Source organism: Eschscholzia californica, unplaced genomic scaffold (genome assembly GCF_041429995.1).
Source record: "Eschscholzia californica isolate CP2 unplaced genomic scaffold, dmEscCali1.0.p SCAF_1, whole genome shotgun sequence".
Taxonomy (NCBI): domain Eukaryota; kingdom Viridiplantae; phylum Streptophyta; class Magnoliopsida; order Ranunculales; family Papaveraceae; genus Eschscholzia; species Eschscholzia californica.
Genome location: NW_028238198.1, coordinates 74223452 through 74242437, shown reverse-complemented (window position 1 = coordinate 74242437; position 18986 = coordinate 74223452). Strand labels below are relative to the sequence as shown.

At 35.1% G+C, this 18986-nt stretch overlaps 2 protein-coding genes and 1 long non-coding RNA gene across 8 annotated transcripts; 1 reads left to right on the top strand and 2 right to left on the bottom strand.

Annotated features, from left to right (window-relative positions):
- The first annotated feature begins 821 nt into the window (after positions 1-821).
- LOC147569073 (boron transporter 1-like) lies at positions 822-5738 on the top strand. 2 transcript variants are annotated; one of them, XM_086655530.1, is made up of 12 exons: positions 822-1711; positions 1870-1952; positions 2154-2346; positions 2493-2631; positions 2867-3032; positions 3137-3303; positions 3457-3630; positions 3737-3832; positions 4191-4328; positions 4443-4762; positions 4862-5129; positions 5227-5738. In XM_086655530.1, the coding sequence occupies exons 1-12, from the start codon at positions 1608-1610 to the stop codon at positions 5536-5538; spliced, it is 2160 nt and encodes a 719-aa protein (XP_086511656.1). In that variant the 5' UTR covers positions 822-1607; the 3' UTR covers positions 5539-5738. The 2 variants fall into 2 exon arrangements, with proteins under 2 accessions (XP_086511656.1, XP_086511655.1); XM_086655529.1 differs by having other exon boundaries at positions 823-1711; positions 4191-4340.
- Positions 5739-6784: 1046 nt separating this feature from the next.
- LOC147569072 (uncharacterized) lies at positions 6785-10915 on the bottom strand. Of its 3 annotated transcripts, none has more exons than XM_086655533.1 (6): positions 10734-10915; positions 9741-10108; positions 8767-8857; positions 8619-8663; positions 7111-7208; positions 6785-7024 (listed from the first exon to the last, which is right to left on the bottom strand). In XM_086655533.1, exons 3-6 carry the CDS (start codon positions 8818-8820, stop codon positions 6946-6948), a joined length of 276 nt encoding a protein of 91 aa, XP_086511659.1. In that variant the 5' UTR covers positions 8821-8857; positions 9741-10108; positions 10734-10915; the 3' UTR covers positions 6785-6945. The 3 variants fall into 3 exon arrangements, with proteins under 3 accessions (XP_086511659.1, XP_086511658.1, XP_086511657.1); XM_086655532.1 differs by having other exon boundaries at positions 8767-8846; positions 10734-10841; XM_086655531.1 differs by lacking the exon at positions 10734-10915 and having other exon boundaries at positions 8767-8846; positions 9741-10122.
- Positions 10916-12329: 1414 nt separating this feature from the next.
- LOC147569071 (uncharacterized) lies at positions 12330-15398 on the bottom strand. Of its 3 annotated transcripts, XR_015231168.1 has the most exons (5): positions 15222-15386; positions 15031-15085; positions 14143-14223; positions 13821-13908; positions 12557-12696 (listed from the first exon to the last, which is right to left on the bottom strand). It is a non-coding gene; the product is annotated as an uncharacterized LOC147569071 (long non-coding RNA). The 3 variants fall into 3 exon arrangements; XR_015231169.1 differs by lacking the exon at positions 14143-14223 and having other exon boundaries at positions 12330-12696; positions 15222-15390; XR_015231170.1 differs by lacking the exons at positions 12557-12696; positions 13821-13908; positions 14143-14223 and adding an exon at positions 14233-14379 and having other exon boundaries at positions 15222-15398.
- Between the last annotated feature and the right edge of the window lie 3588 nt (positions 15399-18986).

The following is an 18986-nucleotide window of genomic DNA, read 5'->3' as shown; positions in this document are numbered from 1 at the left end:
TTGAGACAAAGTAACATCTATTGAAGTTGAGTTAAACCATAGTTATAGATATTACAGTAGAAGATGAGCAAGAAGGAAAGCAAGTCAAGATACAAGTCTTACTCTTCCTTGAGTTTACAGCTAAGTTACGAGCTAAGCTGTTAAACTGTCTATTAACAAACAAAAAACAAACATGACCAAAAGAAGAAGCTATGCTCTTAGCTTCTTTCAAAACATGCCGAGAAGTCAAGTGAATTGAGCTTTTTCGACCATTCAAAAAGTTAGTGACATTCATCGAATCTCCTTCCAGAATAACTCGTTTAATATTATGATTTTTTGCCCATTTAATTCCATAAAGGCATGCCTTACTTCATACTATCATCCGACTAAAGTGTTGATCACAAGCCAAAAGTTCTTTACTACAAAACAATGTTTTTCATCTTTTATGTTATATTAAGAAAACTAAAGGATTACAGGGAAACATATGTAATTATAATATTAGTCATGTTGAGTAAAAGTTAAAGTCTTTTATGAGTAAGAGAAAAACATGGTCTACAAAGTTTGACTAACTAGTCGTCTTTTCGTGTCCTACATCGGTCTAATTAGACACAACATTTGGTCTGGTCGTCCAAGTGGTCATTATTGTTAACATAAACTCTAAAATTCTTGAAGTCCCATGTTCGAATCTCAGAAGAATCACTTCATGATTTATTGAACTTGAATTATTAAAAATAAAAATATGTAGTTAGTCTGTTAGGTTTTATGTTAATTTGTTTCAAGATTTAATTCGGCCACAGTAATCACTTTGGTAGTCACATTGTGAAGAGAAAAATGCTAAATACTATATATATATATAAGACAGCTAGTTATTATGGACTCACAGTAAACACCCGTATTGCTTCTCTCCCTCTTTCAAATACCTATACCTTCTTTAACAAAAAAAAAATACCTATACCTTAAGAAAGCCAGAAAAAAAACCCATTATTCTCTTGTTTTCATCTAACTTGAGCTGGTATCTTGTGTTCTTGAGATTCACTTGTTTGAATCCAATGGTTCTATTTTTCTTTCCTTCCCATTTTGTTTTTTGAAGTATTTGTTCTGTATAAAGCTTTGACAGTGAAGTCCTGATTCCTTTTTTACACACAATGGTTCTCTGAATCAAATCTTTCTACCCTCTCATCATTTTCACTCCCTTTTGGAGCCCTATATATTTGGAGCTACCTCAATTACTTCCTATTGTCTTTCTCTCTTTCTCTCTAACATTCTTTCTGTCTCATAACAATGTCTGTTGAAAGTGCTCCAAATTGCAAGTAAAAAATCTTGGCTTTGTATTTTGTTTTGAGTCAGCAGCATAAATCTTCAACTTGGTTTCATATTATTACTTGTGAACTTTCATGTTTTGTTGTGATTTTGAGGGAAAATCCTATTTTTGTAGTCTGGGTATCTCCCCTTCTTTTGAATCTTCTTGATTTAGATAGAGACCTTTGATTTTGTTTCATTGGGTTTCTTTAAAATTCAAACAATCATGTAAATCATCTGAATATCTAAAATTTTCATTTCTTTCATTTCAAACACCTAGAATTAAATCAGAATACCCATTTGTCTAATTATACCCAAAAAAAAACCCCATGGAGGAGACTTTTGTACCTTTTCAAGGAATCAAGAATGACATTAGAGGAAGGCTCAAGTGCTATAAGCAGGATTGGACTAGTGGTTTCAGTTCAGGTTTAAGGTCTGTAATTTTATCTCTTTAACATAAAGACTTCATATTAAAAACACCACATTATCTTACCCTTTTCCACTTGCCAATCTCTGCTGATAAAAAATTTGGATTACTTTGATTTATGCATCTCTTTGTTAATCAATTTTCTTATCCTTAATTGTTTCCAGGATTTTGGCTCCTACCACATACATATTTTTTGCTTCAGCCATACCAGTTATCTCCTTTGGTGAACAATTGGACAGGAGTACTGGTAAATTTAGATCACATTATGATGACTTTTATTTAGAGTAACTTTTTAAGTTTTGGTTGCTCTCTTTCTTTGCGAATAACGCTCCATTTTGTATGTTTAGTTTGACGGAAGGAACATATAGACGTGGAATTGGTAACGTTTAGCCTGTTATAAATTATGAATGCTATGACGAAAATACCTTCTTACCTTGACTACTGACAGATGGTGTTCTAACCGCTGTTCAAACGTTAGCATCTACTGCACTTTGTGGGATCATACATTCAATAATAGGGGGTCAGCCATTGTTGGTTCTTGGAGTTGCAGAGCCCACTGTAATTATGTACACTTTCATGTTTAACTTTGTCAAAGATAAACCTGAATTGGGACCAAAGCTGTTTCTTGCTTGGTGTGGATGGTAAGCTTCTATTTCCTCTTGTTTTTGGATTTTATGTTTATAGATTTATCGTCTACTATATTTTGCTAGTTTAAGTGCCTCATAGAAGTGATATCTTTTTCGACAATTTCGTTTTGTTAAACTCGGGTAGTTCTTTGAATGGCCAGGGTATGTATGTGGACTGCAGCTTTGTTGTTCCTACTGGCTATATTGGGTGCTTGCTCGATTATCAATAGGTTTACTCGAGTAGCAGGAGAACTGTTTGGTTTGCTCATTGCAATGCTTTTCATGCAGGAAGCAATTAAAGTAAGAAATCTCTTTTCTCAAAGGTCTTTGTAATCCTACAAGTTTTTAGTGAATCCCGCTTAAAACATTTCTCTTATTATACCAACTCTTCTACAGTACAATACAAAAAAAACTCTTCCACAGTAATCTTACATGATAGTGTTTCGACCCTGGAGAGGACTTTGGTGAAGTGGGTCCAAATAATTCGATAACTTGATTTATTCTTTACTTGTGACAGATGAATTTGGTTTTGTAGGGACTTGTGGATGAATTTCGTATTCCCAGAAGAGAAAATCCAAAGCTAACAGAGTTTATACCTTCATGGAGGTTTGCAAATGGGATGTTTGCATTGGTTTTGTCGTTTGGTCTTCTTCTCACTGCACTAAGAAGTCGGAAAGCACGATCTTGGAGATATGGATCTGGTAGTTATTAGAACATTAACTCAGACTCTTGATTATTAGAGAGACTAAGAAACACTATATATACATATGCTCGAGTTTAGATCTGAACTTGGGTATTCTCACAGGATGGGTTCGAGGCATCATTGCCGACTACGGTGTGCCTTTGATGGTTCTTGTGTGGACAGCTATTTCCTATATACCATCCAGTAACGTTCCTCATGGTATCCCCAGGCACCTCTTCAGCCCAAATCCTTGGTCACCTGGTGCCTACGCAAACTGGACAGTAGTTAAGGTATATATGCTACTGATTTCAATTTACTCTTTCCAAAAGTTCAAGAATGCATTAATCACGTTTTCTGTTACTTCTGCTTGTTTTTGTGCATGTTTGATCATTTTGTTTAGTATTCAAGAATCAGAGTTGATGAATTTTTCCTTCAATTGACAGGACATGCTAAATGTACCTATCCTTTATATATTCGGAGCTTTTATCCCAGCAACGATGATTGCTGTGCTTTACTATTTTGATCACAGTGTGGCATCTCAACTTGCACAACAGAAGGAGTTTAATTTGAGAAAACCAGCTTCGTTTCATTATGATTTGCTCCTTTTAGGGTTCTTGGTATATTTCTTCTTTACTATTTCTTGCATAACAACTCAATCTTTTTTGCATCTCTCAATTGGAAGTTGATTTGCAACTAATTTAATAAAACTATTTGGTTTTCTAGACGATATTATGTGGTCTTCTTGGAATCCCTCCGTCAAACGGTGTTATTCCTCAATCTCCTATGCATACAAAAAGTCTAGCTACTCTCAAACATCAGGTAATTAATTCAAATCTCCCTTGTGATTCCATACAACATTAAGAAATAGTTATTCATTTAGCTCTCTCTAGGGGTGGGATAACGATCTGAAAGCTTGAACCAAAGCCTGAAGTCCTAAACCACCTAGTGTAGAGGTGGCCCATGGGTTCTTGAAGCCTAAAATGGGCGTAAGAGCTCCGCTCCTGGGTTCTCAGTGGAAGATCCGATTAGATTTGACATCTAATATTATCCATGAGCTAAACAGGGCTAAACAGGGTGATATTGTGATTTATATGCTTCGTGATTAAACTTTCTAATCAGATCTCAAGTGAATGACTTCCCTCAAGTCTTACTTACTGTAATTCTGCTCGAAATACAGTTGCTTCGTGACAGGCTTGTCGACACGGCAAAGGAAAGTATGGGGAAGAATGCAAGCTTAGGGGAAGTGTATGGAGATATGCAAGAAGTTTATCAACAAATGCAGACCCCATTAATCTACCAAGAGCCATCAGCCAGAGTAAACATCCTGGTTTTCATTTCCATTAAAATACCTTGCCTAATTGAACTTCTAAATGTTCATTTCCGGGTCGGGAGTCTCAATCTTGCTTTAAAATGTGGTTTTCTTGAGCAGGGACTAAAAGAACTAAAAGAGTCAACTATTCAATTGGCTTCAAGCATGGGAAATATTGATGCTCCCGTTGATGAGACAGTGTTTGATGTCGAGAAAGAGATCGATGATTTGTTACCTGTTGAGGTCAAAGAGCAGAGGGTTAGTAATTTGCTTCAATCAACAATGGTGGGAAGTTGTGTTGCAGCTATGCCTGTCCTTAAAATGATTCCAACCTCTGTACTCTGGGGATACTTCGCTTTTATGGCCATAGAAAGCTTACCGGGAAACCAGTTCTGGGAGAGGATCTTGTTACTCTTCACAGCTCCAAGTCGAAGATACAAGTAAAGTTTCTTAAACCGTTTTCTTCATCTTCTCCATGGATGCTCATTTTTAACTTGTGTCTTGATTTCTAACAGAAAAAAATTATTTTATTGTCACAGGGTGCTCGAGGAGTACCATGCCACTTTTGTAGAAACAGTTCCATTCAAAACAATTTTGACTTTTACATTATTTCAGACATTCTATTTACTTATTTGTTTCGGTATAACATGGATTCCGGTAGCGGGACTTTTGTTCCCTTTGATGATTATGCTATTAGTTCCTGTAAGACAATACCTTCTGCCGAAAATTTTCAAAGGTACACACCTTCAAGATCTCGATGCAGCAGAGTATGAAGAAGCACCCTCTTTACCGTTCAACCTTTCATGTGTAAGATTCATAGCCGACTCTCTTCGCGTTTTTCCTATTTCCTTCTATTACTGAAAATACATTTGCACTGAAAATTGAATGAATGTGTTAATAACAGGACAGAGAAAACGGTTCTAGAGCTTCTCTTGCGGAAGGTGCAGAGATTCTGGACGAGATAATTACTCGGAGCCGTGGTGAGTTTCGTCGGACAACTAGTTCTAAGGTAACAAGTTCCACCACAACCCCAGCAAGAGACACGAAAAACCTTCAAAGCCCAAGCTTTTCCGTCGGAAACCCAGGTAGTCCTCGCATAACTGAATTAAGAGGAGTGAGTCCTCGACTTGGTGGACGAGGACCATTTAGTCCAAGAAGTGGAGACATTAAACCATCAAAATTGGGACAAACTACTCAGAGCCCAGCTGGGAAGTAGCATGAATTGATTTTCACCAAGTTATTCAGTATGCTAGTATGGTTGGTCGTATTGTCACCTTGTAAGAGTTTCTTCCTTGTATGGTTTTGTGTTGTTAGGGCTTCTCTGCCATTGTTGTAAAATATTCCACTTTTCCTCTTCTAAGAAGAGAAGATTGTAAACCATATAAATTATTGTAATGAAATGTGTTTGTTGTCCAACAAGTTGTGTTTTTTGCTTTCCTTCTGCTGTTCTCATTATTAGCATCATAGGGAAGGTAACTTTTAAGCTGTTAAGTGATTAAAGAGCTTAGTCGACTATGGCCTAGTAAATCTTGAGTCTTGATCACTCATAAGATTTTGAAGTACACCCCAATAATTTACAACATATTCTACCTCAACAAAGTCCATTGAGACACTCTCGTGGACCCGAGCCACGGGCAAAGTCTCCCCACGTCCCAAGGTCTTTCTTTTATTACCTTGCCCTGCTGACAAATGACACATGTCCAAACATGATCCCCCGCTTGACTCCACATTTCGCCAGATAATGTGTTTTCTAACAATTGCCAAGTGCAATAGGTATCTGGTATACATGTATATAGTAGTCCTCGGAATGATACGATATCAAAACTTCTACGGAATCAAATAGTTTAGAAACGTAATGTTGTTGTAATGTGTATTGTCGTAATATGTAATAGTTGGTATTAGAGTATACTTATGATAGTATGAGTTTATCTTGATGGTATTTTCATCATCTGGTCAGCATTTTAGAGCATTATTGCTAGTAATCATGTGATCTAATAAGAAAAGAAAAAAAAAAGGCAAAACCCAATGATTTCTTGAAACCATTGGAGGAGAAGTCCTTCATCTTTTTAGACTTTCAGGCTAGTTATAGATTACCTTTAATGAGATAATTGAGAATCTTGTTAGTGATGATGATCCACTAACCGGAACCGACGAAATCGCCGACAGTCAAGGATATGATGTTTGAAGTGAAAATTTACATCAAAACAAAGTATAGATAGCATTTTGAATGAGTTGAAAAGAATGTTGTTTTATGGAAGAAAGTTATGGGTGTGGTTTATGATGAGAGTGTGAGAAGACATTGAAAAGTGGCCAAATATTCTCAATTACAGAAAATTCTAGGGTTGGTATTGTTGTTTTCATAGCCATTGACCTGTTTGAGTTGATCTCTTCTTTTTATTGACAGAACTTCACAGCCATGGAAACTTATGAAGGAATAGGTAAACGAACATCACTTCACTATATGTAGAGACTAAATTTTGATTGATAAGATTTGAGATAAAAGCATTATACTTTTTGTAATGCTCAAAAGTAAAATCCCTCTTTATTAATCCTGTGGTGAATAAACAGAACTCCGAGAAAAGAGGAAAAAACAGTAAATAGAAGTGCAAGAAAGCGTATTGTATCAAGCGCTGCTGCTGAATTTGCGTCCGGACATCTTCTCCGACTCCAAAAGCATATGGTTTATAAGTCCTCTTGCAGCGCTGCAAAAAGAAAACAACATAATCAGATAAAAGTTTCTTCTTTAACAAAAAATTTGAAATAGTAAACAAGGTTAATTGGAACTGACTCTTCCTTCATCTTATGAATCTTTTCTGGATCTTTTTCGTGCATGTTTTTCTTGAACTGCTGTCTCACCATATCGACCACAAGCTCAGTATTATTTTGCTGCAAAATGTTTGAGAAGATTTAAGTCATTATATATGTTTGCATATCTTTCTAAATCGACAAAAAAATAAATAAATACTTGTGAATAACCGAGTTAAACTATTAAAGGTACCTTCTAAGGTACACGAAGAATTAAACAAGTTTGTTAGGTTGTCGGTTTGAGTCACCCAAGATGTAAAAGCTAGTGCTTCTCTAACGAGTAAAAATGTGTTCGCACAATCACATAGATATTGCTTTGGGTTGTTTAAATAAATAAAATACGAAATATTTCATTTCGAGTCATTACAAAGTAAAACAAGTTTCATTTGAACTTTTGTAATTCAACCAACATTTTGAACTCCAAGATTAGGAGAGGGTAGAGGACCTTACCTCTCATCGACAAACTACCACCAACTTCCTCACATTAAGTTTGTGAAAATCCAACTCACCGACAATTGGCAATGAATGTCAAGAAATTATATTCTTACTCTGAGAGTACCCTAATTTAGGATATTCTCACACGCCTCACGTGTGGCTTTTTTTGAGCCTACTGAAAACCAGAAGTTCTCCCTTGATTTGTATCTTAATCTGGAAGTACCCTAATGTGAGATAGTCTTATACGCCTCATGTGTGGCGCGCTCTTTAAGCTTACTGAAAACAGAGAGCTCTCTCTTCATTTGTTTCTTCAAGGGAGTCGTATATTGATTTTAGTTTTAATCGGATTTACATTGAGTATGACTATAGAAGATACCTTGGGATATGATATGATAGTCATCAGAAATCCGAAAATACAACTATTCAAAGTTGATTTTACGTAGACTTGGTCATCAATTGAAGATGTTCATCTCTATTACCTAAAACATGTTTTTTGTTGAGAGACGCACGTGTGCCCGTCAGGTCTATCATGAGCAGGACTAAATCTGATACCATATTAAGTTTGTATACATCCAACACAAAACCAATTGGAAATGAGCAGAAAACTCTACATATCACATTATTAGTTATGAGAGTGCACTATGTCCATCTAGGACTATTCTAACACCTGGTGGATAGAGAATCCCAAAAATAAACATAATAAAACTGAAATAGAGTGAGTAATTAACATATTCATATGGCATCCACAACTTGCATATAGAGAAGCTAGGCAGTTCGATTCTACTTCAATTAAAAACAGCAATATAGTTCCTAATTATGTGCTTTTGCCCCTAAATAGTAAGTAATCAACCCTATAAATGAAGAAGATAGTATACAGAGAGGAAAAACAGGTCGATCAAACATCTTTATATTCCAACAACATTACATTTGAGCTTTCAGTCCATCTCCTTAGTCGAAAAACAAATAACTTCATGGTAACAACTAACAAATAATCGACATACAGAAAATAAATCAAGTAATAAAATAAGATCAAGTGATTAGAATAGAAATGCTTACGCGATGACCTATAAACCGAGCTCTTCTTAGGCATTCACGATAAAGCTGAAACAAACAAGTACGAGTAAATTTAAGAAAATTGTTTAGAGGTTTACATGATACTCTTAATTGAAAAAGAAAACTTGTTGAAAGAGAAAGAGTTACTAACTCTTAGGGCATTGTTAGCAAGTTCAGGTGGCAAAGCAGTTTGTAGAGCAGGCATTTCTTTTCTTTCTCTTTGAATTCAAACTGCACATAAACTACCACAAATCAACTTACCCATCAGGCCATCAAACCAAATCATAGAAATTTTATTCAATAATTATATATAAGTATGGATATAAGAAACCCAAAATCTAATCAGAGATTATTGTCTCAAGGAAGAAAGAACAAACCATCAATACAAAATTGGGAGCCTTACCCAGGTTAGATTTTCAAGTCATACACTGTTTTAAGTTCTCAAATTACAAAAATTCAAGACCCCTTGACATTAGAGAAGATGAAAAGAACTTAGAGTTTTATTGCTCATTACAATAATATTCAAGCCCTAAAAGTTACAGCTATAGTTATCATGATATGAAAAATAAAAGACCTAGGAAATTCGACAATTAGATGCAAATGAGATTATTGAAACGTGACTGACTGGCGGAACCAGGATTTTAGGTCCGGGAGGGCAGACCCCTTAAGGAGCCCTAGAAACTAGTTTAACTTGCCACACCAAGCCTAGCTTGCCACTGCAATCTTCAAACCCAAGTGAAGCATCACTATTGAAGCTTATACAACAGAGACAACAAAATTTAAGTTTGTATCAAGTAGTCATTCAAATCATATATATATATATATATATATATATTCATTAATTATATTGCATCTTCAGAATGAATTAGAAAGTAACCAACATTCCCAAATCAACCTACACTCTCTAATCAAAACTTTAAAGTATGGCAACAGGTATGTTGATGATAATCTCATTAAAAGGAAGAGACAATTTTGCTGGATGATTATAATGTTAAAGATTATAACCTAATTTCTTAATAACAGACAATCCAGTAGAAAAGTTGCTATGAACTTAAAACCTGTTGAAAAACAAACTATGGTTTAGATCAATGAAAACTAGGTTTTATTTACAACAAAATCACTAACCTTGAATTGGATTGATCCTTGAAGGGTAAGAGTAGAGAAATCGGTTGTTCCTAGTTAGGGTTTCCTTGAATTTCTTCCTTGGTTCGTGCGATTCCTCCTCTCCTTCGGTCGTCCAATTCTCTCAGACCTAAAACTACCAGAGAAACCCTCACTCACCCCTACAAAATTTTATGACAAGGAATTACACATTTGCCGTTGCATTTGTTCAGAAATTACGAGATCCAGACCGGGCACAACCATTTTTCACAAATGGCACACTACCCCACCTTGACTTGGTCCAAACCTTTGGACCAAACTTTGCTTAAGCCCACACCAAACCGGTGAACATTCACCGGAGGGAAAGGGAGATCCGATACTGTTCCCTTTCTCTGGCTAACTGCAGGGCCGTGTGGTGGGGGGTGCGGGCAGGGCGCCCGCACTGGCCCCCCCACCACCAAAGGACCCACTTTTAAAAAGTCTCTAGCCAAATTATATTATATTATATTAATAGACAACTCTCTTAGCACAAAACGTCTATCAGCTTAGTTGGTAAGTTCAGTGAGGGCCCACTTTTTCGTAACTATTGTATTATCTAATGTGATTTTAAGCAATAAAAATCTTAAATTTTAAAAAAATTCCAGCCATAGGTAAATATAAATATATATGTTATGATCCAACATTTTATAAAAATTTATCAATTTTATTGTATTAAATGTAGTTATAAGTATAATTTCTGATAGAATAAAAAGTATCTTTCGTTCCCAAATCTCTTATAAAAATGATATCAAAAGATAGATTTTTTTTTTTTCTTACTACTATTTTCTTCAAAATTCAATTGGATTCATCAACAGTTTTTATCTATTTATTGGTATACGTTCTATAATGAAATTTGGATTCATCTATAGTTTTCTTCAAAAAATTATCTTGCATTTTGTTTGATTTTTATTTGTACTTTTTTGTTGTTCGAAAGGCCTAAAATCAAATTTCGCACGGGGCCCCGAAATTCTCAGGCACGGCCCTGGCTAACTGTATCTCTCTCTTTTGTTTTCTAACAATTTACCCATGTGGGGGTTTTGGTCGGCGATGAGCCGATGAAGATTCCACTAACAGCTGCTTGATAGCACCGGTATAACACTTATAGACAAAAGCAACACTACCTACAGACAAGTAGTTATCGTCCCCACTACAAGTGTCAACATATGATTACGTACTGACAAGTAATCATTGTCCCCACTACAAGTATCAATATACTAGATATAACCCGTGCCTTCGGCACGGAGAAATTCATTCAATGAGTTATGCTAGTGATGAACTAATAAAAGAAATGAATATGAGTGAACCATATAAATTTCTATCAAAACAATAATATACAACAAAAGTAATTCTAGAGCCATATAAATCTACAAAAAAAAAACCCTAATTAGACATGATATATGATTACAAAAAAAAATAACTCCACCAAATGAATTTTCGAGCCATATCAATCTACAAAAGTAAAATCAAACATGAACCAGAGAATTGAGACTAAATAAACTAAAATAAGAAAGTTGGAAAGAAAGAAATACAGAAAGGGGAGTTGCACAACTTAGTGCCTATTAGTGAAAAGTGAAATAATGGGACAAAGCCGTTAAGAGAGAATGCTGAGGGCTTGATACACAATAGTTAGTTATTCTTGGAAAGCTTGTTTACCTAAGAATTAGTGGAAAAGGACACAGTAACTGTAGATACAAAAGTTGTGAGGGAGAGAAAGTTGGGGAAGTAAATTGTAAGTTCATAATGAATTCTCAATTTCGTGTTTATGTAGCTTTGGTACGATAGAGGTTGAATGATAAACTAAACCTAAAGTGATTTTAAATTGTCTTAAAACCTAGTGAGAGCAAACAAAACCTACCATGAACAGCAAATGCCCAATGGCCCATGAGACAAAAATAGAAGACCAGGATTTCATCAACAATTATTTTTTTGTAATTAACTAAAAATATGTGTTGTTCATCGAAATAATAATAATTTAGTTACATTTACAGAATAGAGATGGAAGTATATGTTACAAACTCGACCGCTGCAACTAACCTAAACCTTTGTGATTGTAAAATCTTTTGTGCTTATTCTCGAATTTGAATAATTAAATGGTAATTGAAAATTACAAAATTGAGTGATCTTAGAGAAGTACCAAAGCTGAGGGCGACATGAAGTTGTTGAGATGTTAGCTTTATATAAGCCCCTTCGGCCTACAAACTCTTTGGCATTGATGAGACCAATTTGCTTGCCTGCAATCCAGAACAACTAACAATACAAAAGCTCGTCCAAGTGGAAGAAAACGACAAATTCATCACCACTGCTAGAACAGAAAATTCACATTGTACCCAACTCTCGTTCTATTTAGAAAAATAACGTAGTATGTAGAAAAAGTTTCAGATATCTTCTCTTTAAGAAATCATTCACAAGAGTAGCAAGAAATTCAAAACCGAAAAATGTAATGTAAAACCATAGCGACCTCCTAACTATTATGCTCAAAATCTCGTCCAATGCAGAAGCACTTGTATTTTCAAATCGGAAAGAAATATTGTTCCTAGACAAATATATACAAGGCGAGAAAGCAGACTCATCAGGTTGTGTAGCATTTAATCTGTAGATGATGAAGAATGAAATTGAGTGCACTGATGAACACAAGATTTAACATAATATCAACTCATATAAGTGCTCAACTAACTAACAGGCCTTACAGTAGATCTTCATCATCTAGGATATTCTTAGAAGGGGAGATACATACAAATAATTGTAATGAAAAATACTTAATTACAGAAAAATCGAAGGAATTGAACCCGATGAAGAGAATGGTCGAAGTTCAGAGTTAGTTAAAGAATATTTGCTTCAAGGAATGAAGACCCTAAGTATCTTTATCTTGAAAAACTTTGTCGCCTCCTCGAATGCTGGAAAGGCCCTCTTTGAACCACTCGAAGTTGTCGAAAAGCAAAATCTGCTAACGGAAGAGGATATTTCAATGCGATTAAAATTTTTGCTGTAAAGATCACTGTTATATATTGTTTGATCTATATCAATGAGATTGTGCATTCAATAGTATACCAATGTCTGTTTCTTAATTGCATTCTGGAAAATAATTCGAGCAAATTCCTTAATAAACTGAGTAACTAACAGAAGTTTGTCGAGCAATACAAACTTTAATATTTCAAGCTCGGTGAAAATTTACACTTTCCAATAAACCAAAACCAAGAAGAGCATAACCAATTATTCAAATAGGTGGCAACCAAAAATAAAAGAAAATCAAAATATTAATCAACTATAGGGTTGGAGGGTTGAATATTAGATGATATATAATGAGGGTTGAAGAGATTGGATCTAGGCTTCAAGTAATAATCAAGAGAATGAAATATTTGGAAAAATTATTACCAACATAAAGCAAATGAGATTTTTTTTTTTTTTGATAATCAAATGTTAAAAATAAGTAAAGAACACTGAGTTGTATTTATTGCAAATCATCTGTCTCTATTCCTATGTGCAACTTAATTCATAATACACCTCTATTCCCGAAACCAAATCGAGGAGTCGGAATTACGGCAAACAAAAATAATAAACCCATCGCCGGCAAACAAAAAATAAACCCATCGCCGGCAAACAAAAAATAAACCTCCGTTGAAATTGCTCACCAGAAATCCGATGAACTAAACCTTTCTTACCAAATACATAGGCACATCGATTTATATGGAGGTCAAAACAAACTTATTACACATCAACTTTAGTATTCAACACTGTTCGACGAGATAAACCAAACATAAGTTGTTCATGTTTACAGGTTTCTTTAGTTACGTGTAAGGCTTAGTGAAGAAAAACACCGTAAAAGTAACTGATGGGGGTCTAAGCAAACAACAATTTCCATTCGAAGGATATTACCATATAAATTTTTCTTTTTATTTCAGTTTCAAACAAACCATAAATTCTTCTTTCCTTACCTATAACTGGGAAATTATACCAAAGTTGCCGCAAATGATGAATTGTGCTTTAAACTCATGAGAAAGTAGAGATAAATAAAGAAAAAAGTGAAAGTGGAAATAAATAAAGAAAATAGTAACTTAATGAAATTACCCATTCAGAAGAATCTCTTAAAAAGTGGTCCAAGGGATATCTTCTTTAATTTCTTTCTCATGATACCTTAGTGTTCAACATTTGCATACTGCAAACATGAACCACCAGAAAAAAAAAGATTAATTAAAATCTAATTCATGCCTAAAGCAGACGATTATATAATCAAAGTTAAAATGATTCAGAAATGCTTAGGGATGAGTAAATAACCTCACCTAGGTCTATGTATATGTAATGTATTAGTATAGTCCTGACAAAGGGCGTGCAGACACCTATTTTAATGTACATATGAGTTGCATCCTACGTACATGAATATCAGATATACCTTTAAAATATAAAAATGAAATTGCTTCAATGAACAACGCCAGTAGTAGCTCTCCTTTCGAGTTTTTAGTAGATTAGTAGCCTACCATACATTTAATTTGAATGAAACTGATGTCGACCACAAAAAGATGGAGCAACATACTCGTAACATGATGTCAACTCATACGTTACAAGCACTCAGACATAACCAAGCAGCATAAAATGCTAGATTGCTTTACGCTTCTTCAACCCACACATTCTACAGCAATAAAAAAATATCTAAGTAGTAATTCGTACCAAAAAATTTCAAGTCATTTTCTTCAATCTAATGAACACAATTTTGAGTTTATCAATACTAATATGATTGGGAAAGAGAAAAATTATAATACAAGCATGTATGCCACAATCCCATTTTGAATGGAAAAGAATAAAGAACACCCAAACCTGAACACAATTCTAACATGTAAATATGAATCAGATTACATCAAGTCTTTGCAAATTAGAGAACAAAAGGGAAGAGTTGAGAGATTGAAGAAGTTGATTAGTTGAACCTACCAAAGCTTAGCCACCAAAAGATCTAACAAACAAAATCGTAAATTCGTAATTGTGATGAAATAACATATCAACGCCGTAATGAGTTCATTTAGGAGATTTGTCGAACACTTAGTGTGTGTCAATGGTAAACATTGTAGGTCTCAATTTATCTAAGCACAATTAAAAAGAGAACAAAGAAGAAAAATCTAAATCATATTAGAGTTATCAGTCAGCAATATCAAAGTTCTCCTCCATGAATCAGAATAAATAAACCTTAAAAAATTTACATAGAAAGAGAGAGTGTGTATACTTGTACAGAATGAAACAGTAAAACACTTAGAGATAAAAGATAATTAGAGAGATGAAAAGGTCTTACCATATTCCAGGAACATCCAGTGAATCTATTCTTAATCGGGAAAAATCTTATAGACCTGTAAAGATTGAAACAAAGAAATACGGAGTATGATACTGTAAAGATTGAAACAATAAAACCATAATCTAAAGAAAGAGAGAGAGAGATGGAGAGAAAAAATGAAATCTAAGTAATATCAGAAAGGGAAGATAGACCTAGTGAGCAACTGTTGGAACATGGATTTGGGAGGTTTGTTTTGTTCGATCTGGGGAGATGGTAAGTTCGTAACGGAAGGACATTAATTTATGAAGAAGACTGAAATTCTGCAAAGAAGGGAAATTGTAACGCGCCAAAGGATGCAACGCGCGAATGGAGTTGACGGTGGAGATGATGACATCGGACATACCAGATTTAGGTGTTTATTTACTTTCCCTTATTTAGTGGGTGATTAAACTTCTAAAAATTAGAGTGGGTAATAGATCAAAGGGTGTGCATGCAATCGAAAATACAACGGACGACCGGATTTGTCTTTCGACTTGTCCCAGTTAGCACAAAACATTGTGTTTTGTTATATAGATGATTAGGTATTGACAAGTAGTCATCTCCGACCAAAACCCCCATACATGTAGACGATTAGAGAGAAAAGGTGATGGCCAACAAGATTTTAGGAAAGAAGACGATGTATGAATGTTATGTGTACAAAATATCTTGACTTAACGACTCAAAAGGGTAAAAGAATGGTCTAGATCGTAGTCAAACTTTAAATTTATTTGTTTTTTAGTGAAAGTGAGTCATTAAATTACAAATTAAGTCAAAACTTTTTACCATTGTAGCACTCCGCGTACTGCTATCTACGTGCCTTCTGTAAGTTAGTGATTTTGGTGTGCACAATGTAGACAATTATAGGTTTGTGTGTCATTAGTAAAAATGGATGCTCCTAACACTTCCCAATTTCAAATGGAAAGTTTTGAAGGCGCCTCCCGTACTTGTGATTGGGGGCACCTGGTTATTGGCACTGCCAGATCCTAGAAGATGATTAAATTTTTTTTTTTTTTGAATCCAAGCGAAACATTTCATTTCATAAGTGATAAAAATCACAATTTACAAGGATGATAATTCTTATTTGTCTCCTCTGAAAACTTCATGAGAGTTACATACCTTTAAATGCAAAGTACCTCATGAAGAGAAAGAAATTGGACTAGACACCGACTCGATAAAAAGACCCTAAAGGTCGAGAATGAAAAGACCCTAAAAGTCGTGAATGAGAAGACCCTAAAGGTCGCGAATTAAAAGATCCTAAAGGTCAACAAAATGTTTAATAATACAAAATACATAAAATAATACTCCCTCAGTCCCAAAAAGAATGACCTAATTTCTATTTTGGATTGTCCCATTTTAGTGTCCTATTTCTAAAAATAAAGAATGAAACTTTTCGCTCTTTCCAACAATACCCACTACTATAAATTTAATGACAACTTTATTTAAAGGTAAGTTCAACTTTTTCATTGTAAATTATAATAGTTAACGAGGATACAACTGGAAAAACCATGTTATTTTTGAAAGTCAAACACCAATTAATGATGTTCCCTTAATAAGTTGGGTTTTCAAAATAGGTCATTCTTTTTGGGACGGAGGGAGTAATTTAAATCCCCGTCGCTTCCGTCGGAAAACCGTCATTGTCGCCGGAAAACCGCCGTCATCACCGGAAAACCGCCACCACCATAGAAGAAACCGCCATCACCACCACCATGAATCACTCCCCTCTTCTCCACCACCACACCACCACCACCATCATCATAAGCACATCCATCTTCTTCATAACTCCACGGCAGCGCCACCAAACAACCACTCAATCACAGAACCTATCTTCACCACCACCCCGCCGCCGCCACCACCACTTACCCCCCCCCCCCCCCCCCCACTTGATTCGATCACCAACATCTTCCCTGTACCACCACCAGATCCGAACCCCTAACTACCATTAATAACATCTTCACTACTAGATTCAAGCTTTTCTGATTTAGAATTATTAGGATAACTCAACAAAAAGTCAAACTTTACTGGTCATTCTCGAAATCAATCCACACAGTTTTTGATTTCCACTCTTGAGATCAACTATTTGTGATTGAAGATCTACAATTCGAATAGAACTTAGATTATCAATATCTAAACCAACATGATTATCATTCGGAACATGAAATTGCGAATCCAAATGGGTATCGAATCTCTCCACCACCAGAACCGTACTCTACCACCACCACTAAAACCACCGCCACGACCAGATGGATCACCACCAACATCACATACACCACCACAAACTAATCCACTTAAACAGAAAGAGAAGGAGAGAAGGAGAAAGAAACATTGGAACAAGAAATAGGGAAAGAGGAGCCCTCGCCAGATCCGGCGAGGGTTCCATACTACTTCTCAGAACTGAAACCGCGAAAGAGATAATGGATCTGTAAAGAGGGGAGAGAGAGAGGAGAAAGAACAAAAACTTCCCCGAAAATAAAAAACCACCGCCCAAAGTGGTGGCGCCGGCGAGAAACTAACTTTTCACCGCTGCAAACAAGTTTGTTAGGCGGTTTAACTCTACAAAAGAAGTATTGAAAGCTACAAAAGAAGTATTTGAAAGCTGATGATTAAATTTAAAAACACGTTCTTTCAAAATATGTAGTCCCACTAATATTTTTTTAAGTTCAATCGGTAGAGTCGAGCCGAGTTAGTTACAAAATTGGCTCACACCGATTTCAAAGACCTCGAGAACTATTGAATAAAACTCAAACCGGCAGACTCAGACCAAAAATATGTTACAAATTTCACAACTCCAAATTCAAGTTAAAAACATTGATGTTCAGTTCTGTACACGTTGAGAAAAATTTCATAACAAAACTCAGTCTGAGTCCACCGATTTCAACTCAAAACATGAGTTATGTTCAGTAGATATCGAACTCAATTTTGTAACAAAATTAACCCGAAACTACTGGTTTGGAGGCCCGTAAAACGAAATACAATCAAACTAGATTTACCAATTCAAATGAGGTGTGGGGATGCCACTTATGGGTGGCCCCTTCTAAACTTCCTATTTCAAATAGATGGCTTTTTATTGTCAAGCTCTTTAAAGGCACGACCAGTATTGCTAAATCCAACCACCAACAAAAATTAGCTGGTAAATTCTATTAGCATCCTAACCTACCAAATAAATAAAAAACTAGTATCACTTGAAAAAAAACTAATTTCATTAATCTTTTTTGTACAAGTTCATTACTCAAAATATTTACTCATGAAGACAACCACCAACAAAAATTAGCTGGTAAATTCTATTAGCATCCTAACCTACCAAATAAAAAAAAACTAGTATCACTTGAAAAAAAATTAATTTCATTAATCTTTTTTGTACAAGTTCATTACTCAAAATATTTACTCATGAAGACATCAACTTTGATCAACTCTGTGCTGTGGTTCCAGTATTCCTCATAACACTATTTCAGTAAAGGGTGGTGAGTTCAATTCAAAGTAAAACTAAGGTGGGTTAGACTTCTCAAAAACAAAAAAGAGAAAAACTAAGGTGGGTTGAACTAGGAAGAATCAAATTTCTAGACCTAGAGCTCTTATTCATTAACTCCATACTGTCTTTTTTTTTTAAGTCATAAATTAATACATAAAAGAGCTACTACAATATTTATGACTAATTACGGAAGGAATAACAGTCCAAATAGAATTACTAATATAAATCCTTGTCCATTTCGCGAGAATTCCTTTGTGAGGGATACGAGAGAAAATGATTCTTTGAAATTATGGAAGAAGTTTCTTTATCGATGTAGCGTGGACCTTAGATTGCATGTTTATCGATTTGCTCGAGTGGTTGAGATGATTAATGATCGCAATATTATCACTTTCCACATGGAAGAATTTGATTTTTAGGTTAGCGGTCCAACTGATTCCCAAGAGAATAGATATGATTTCACATTCTTCAGCAT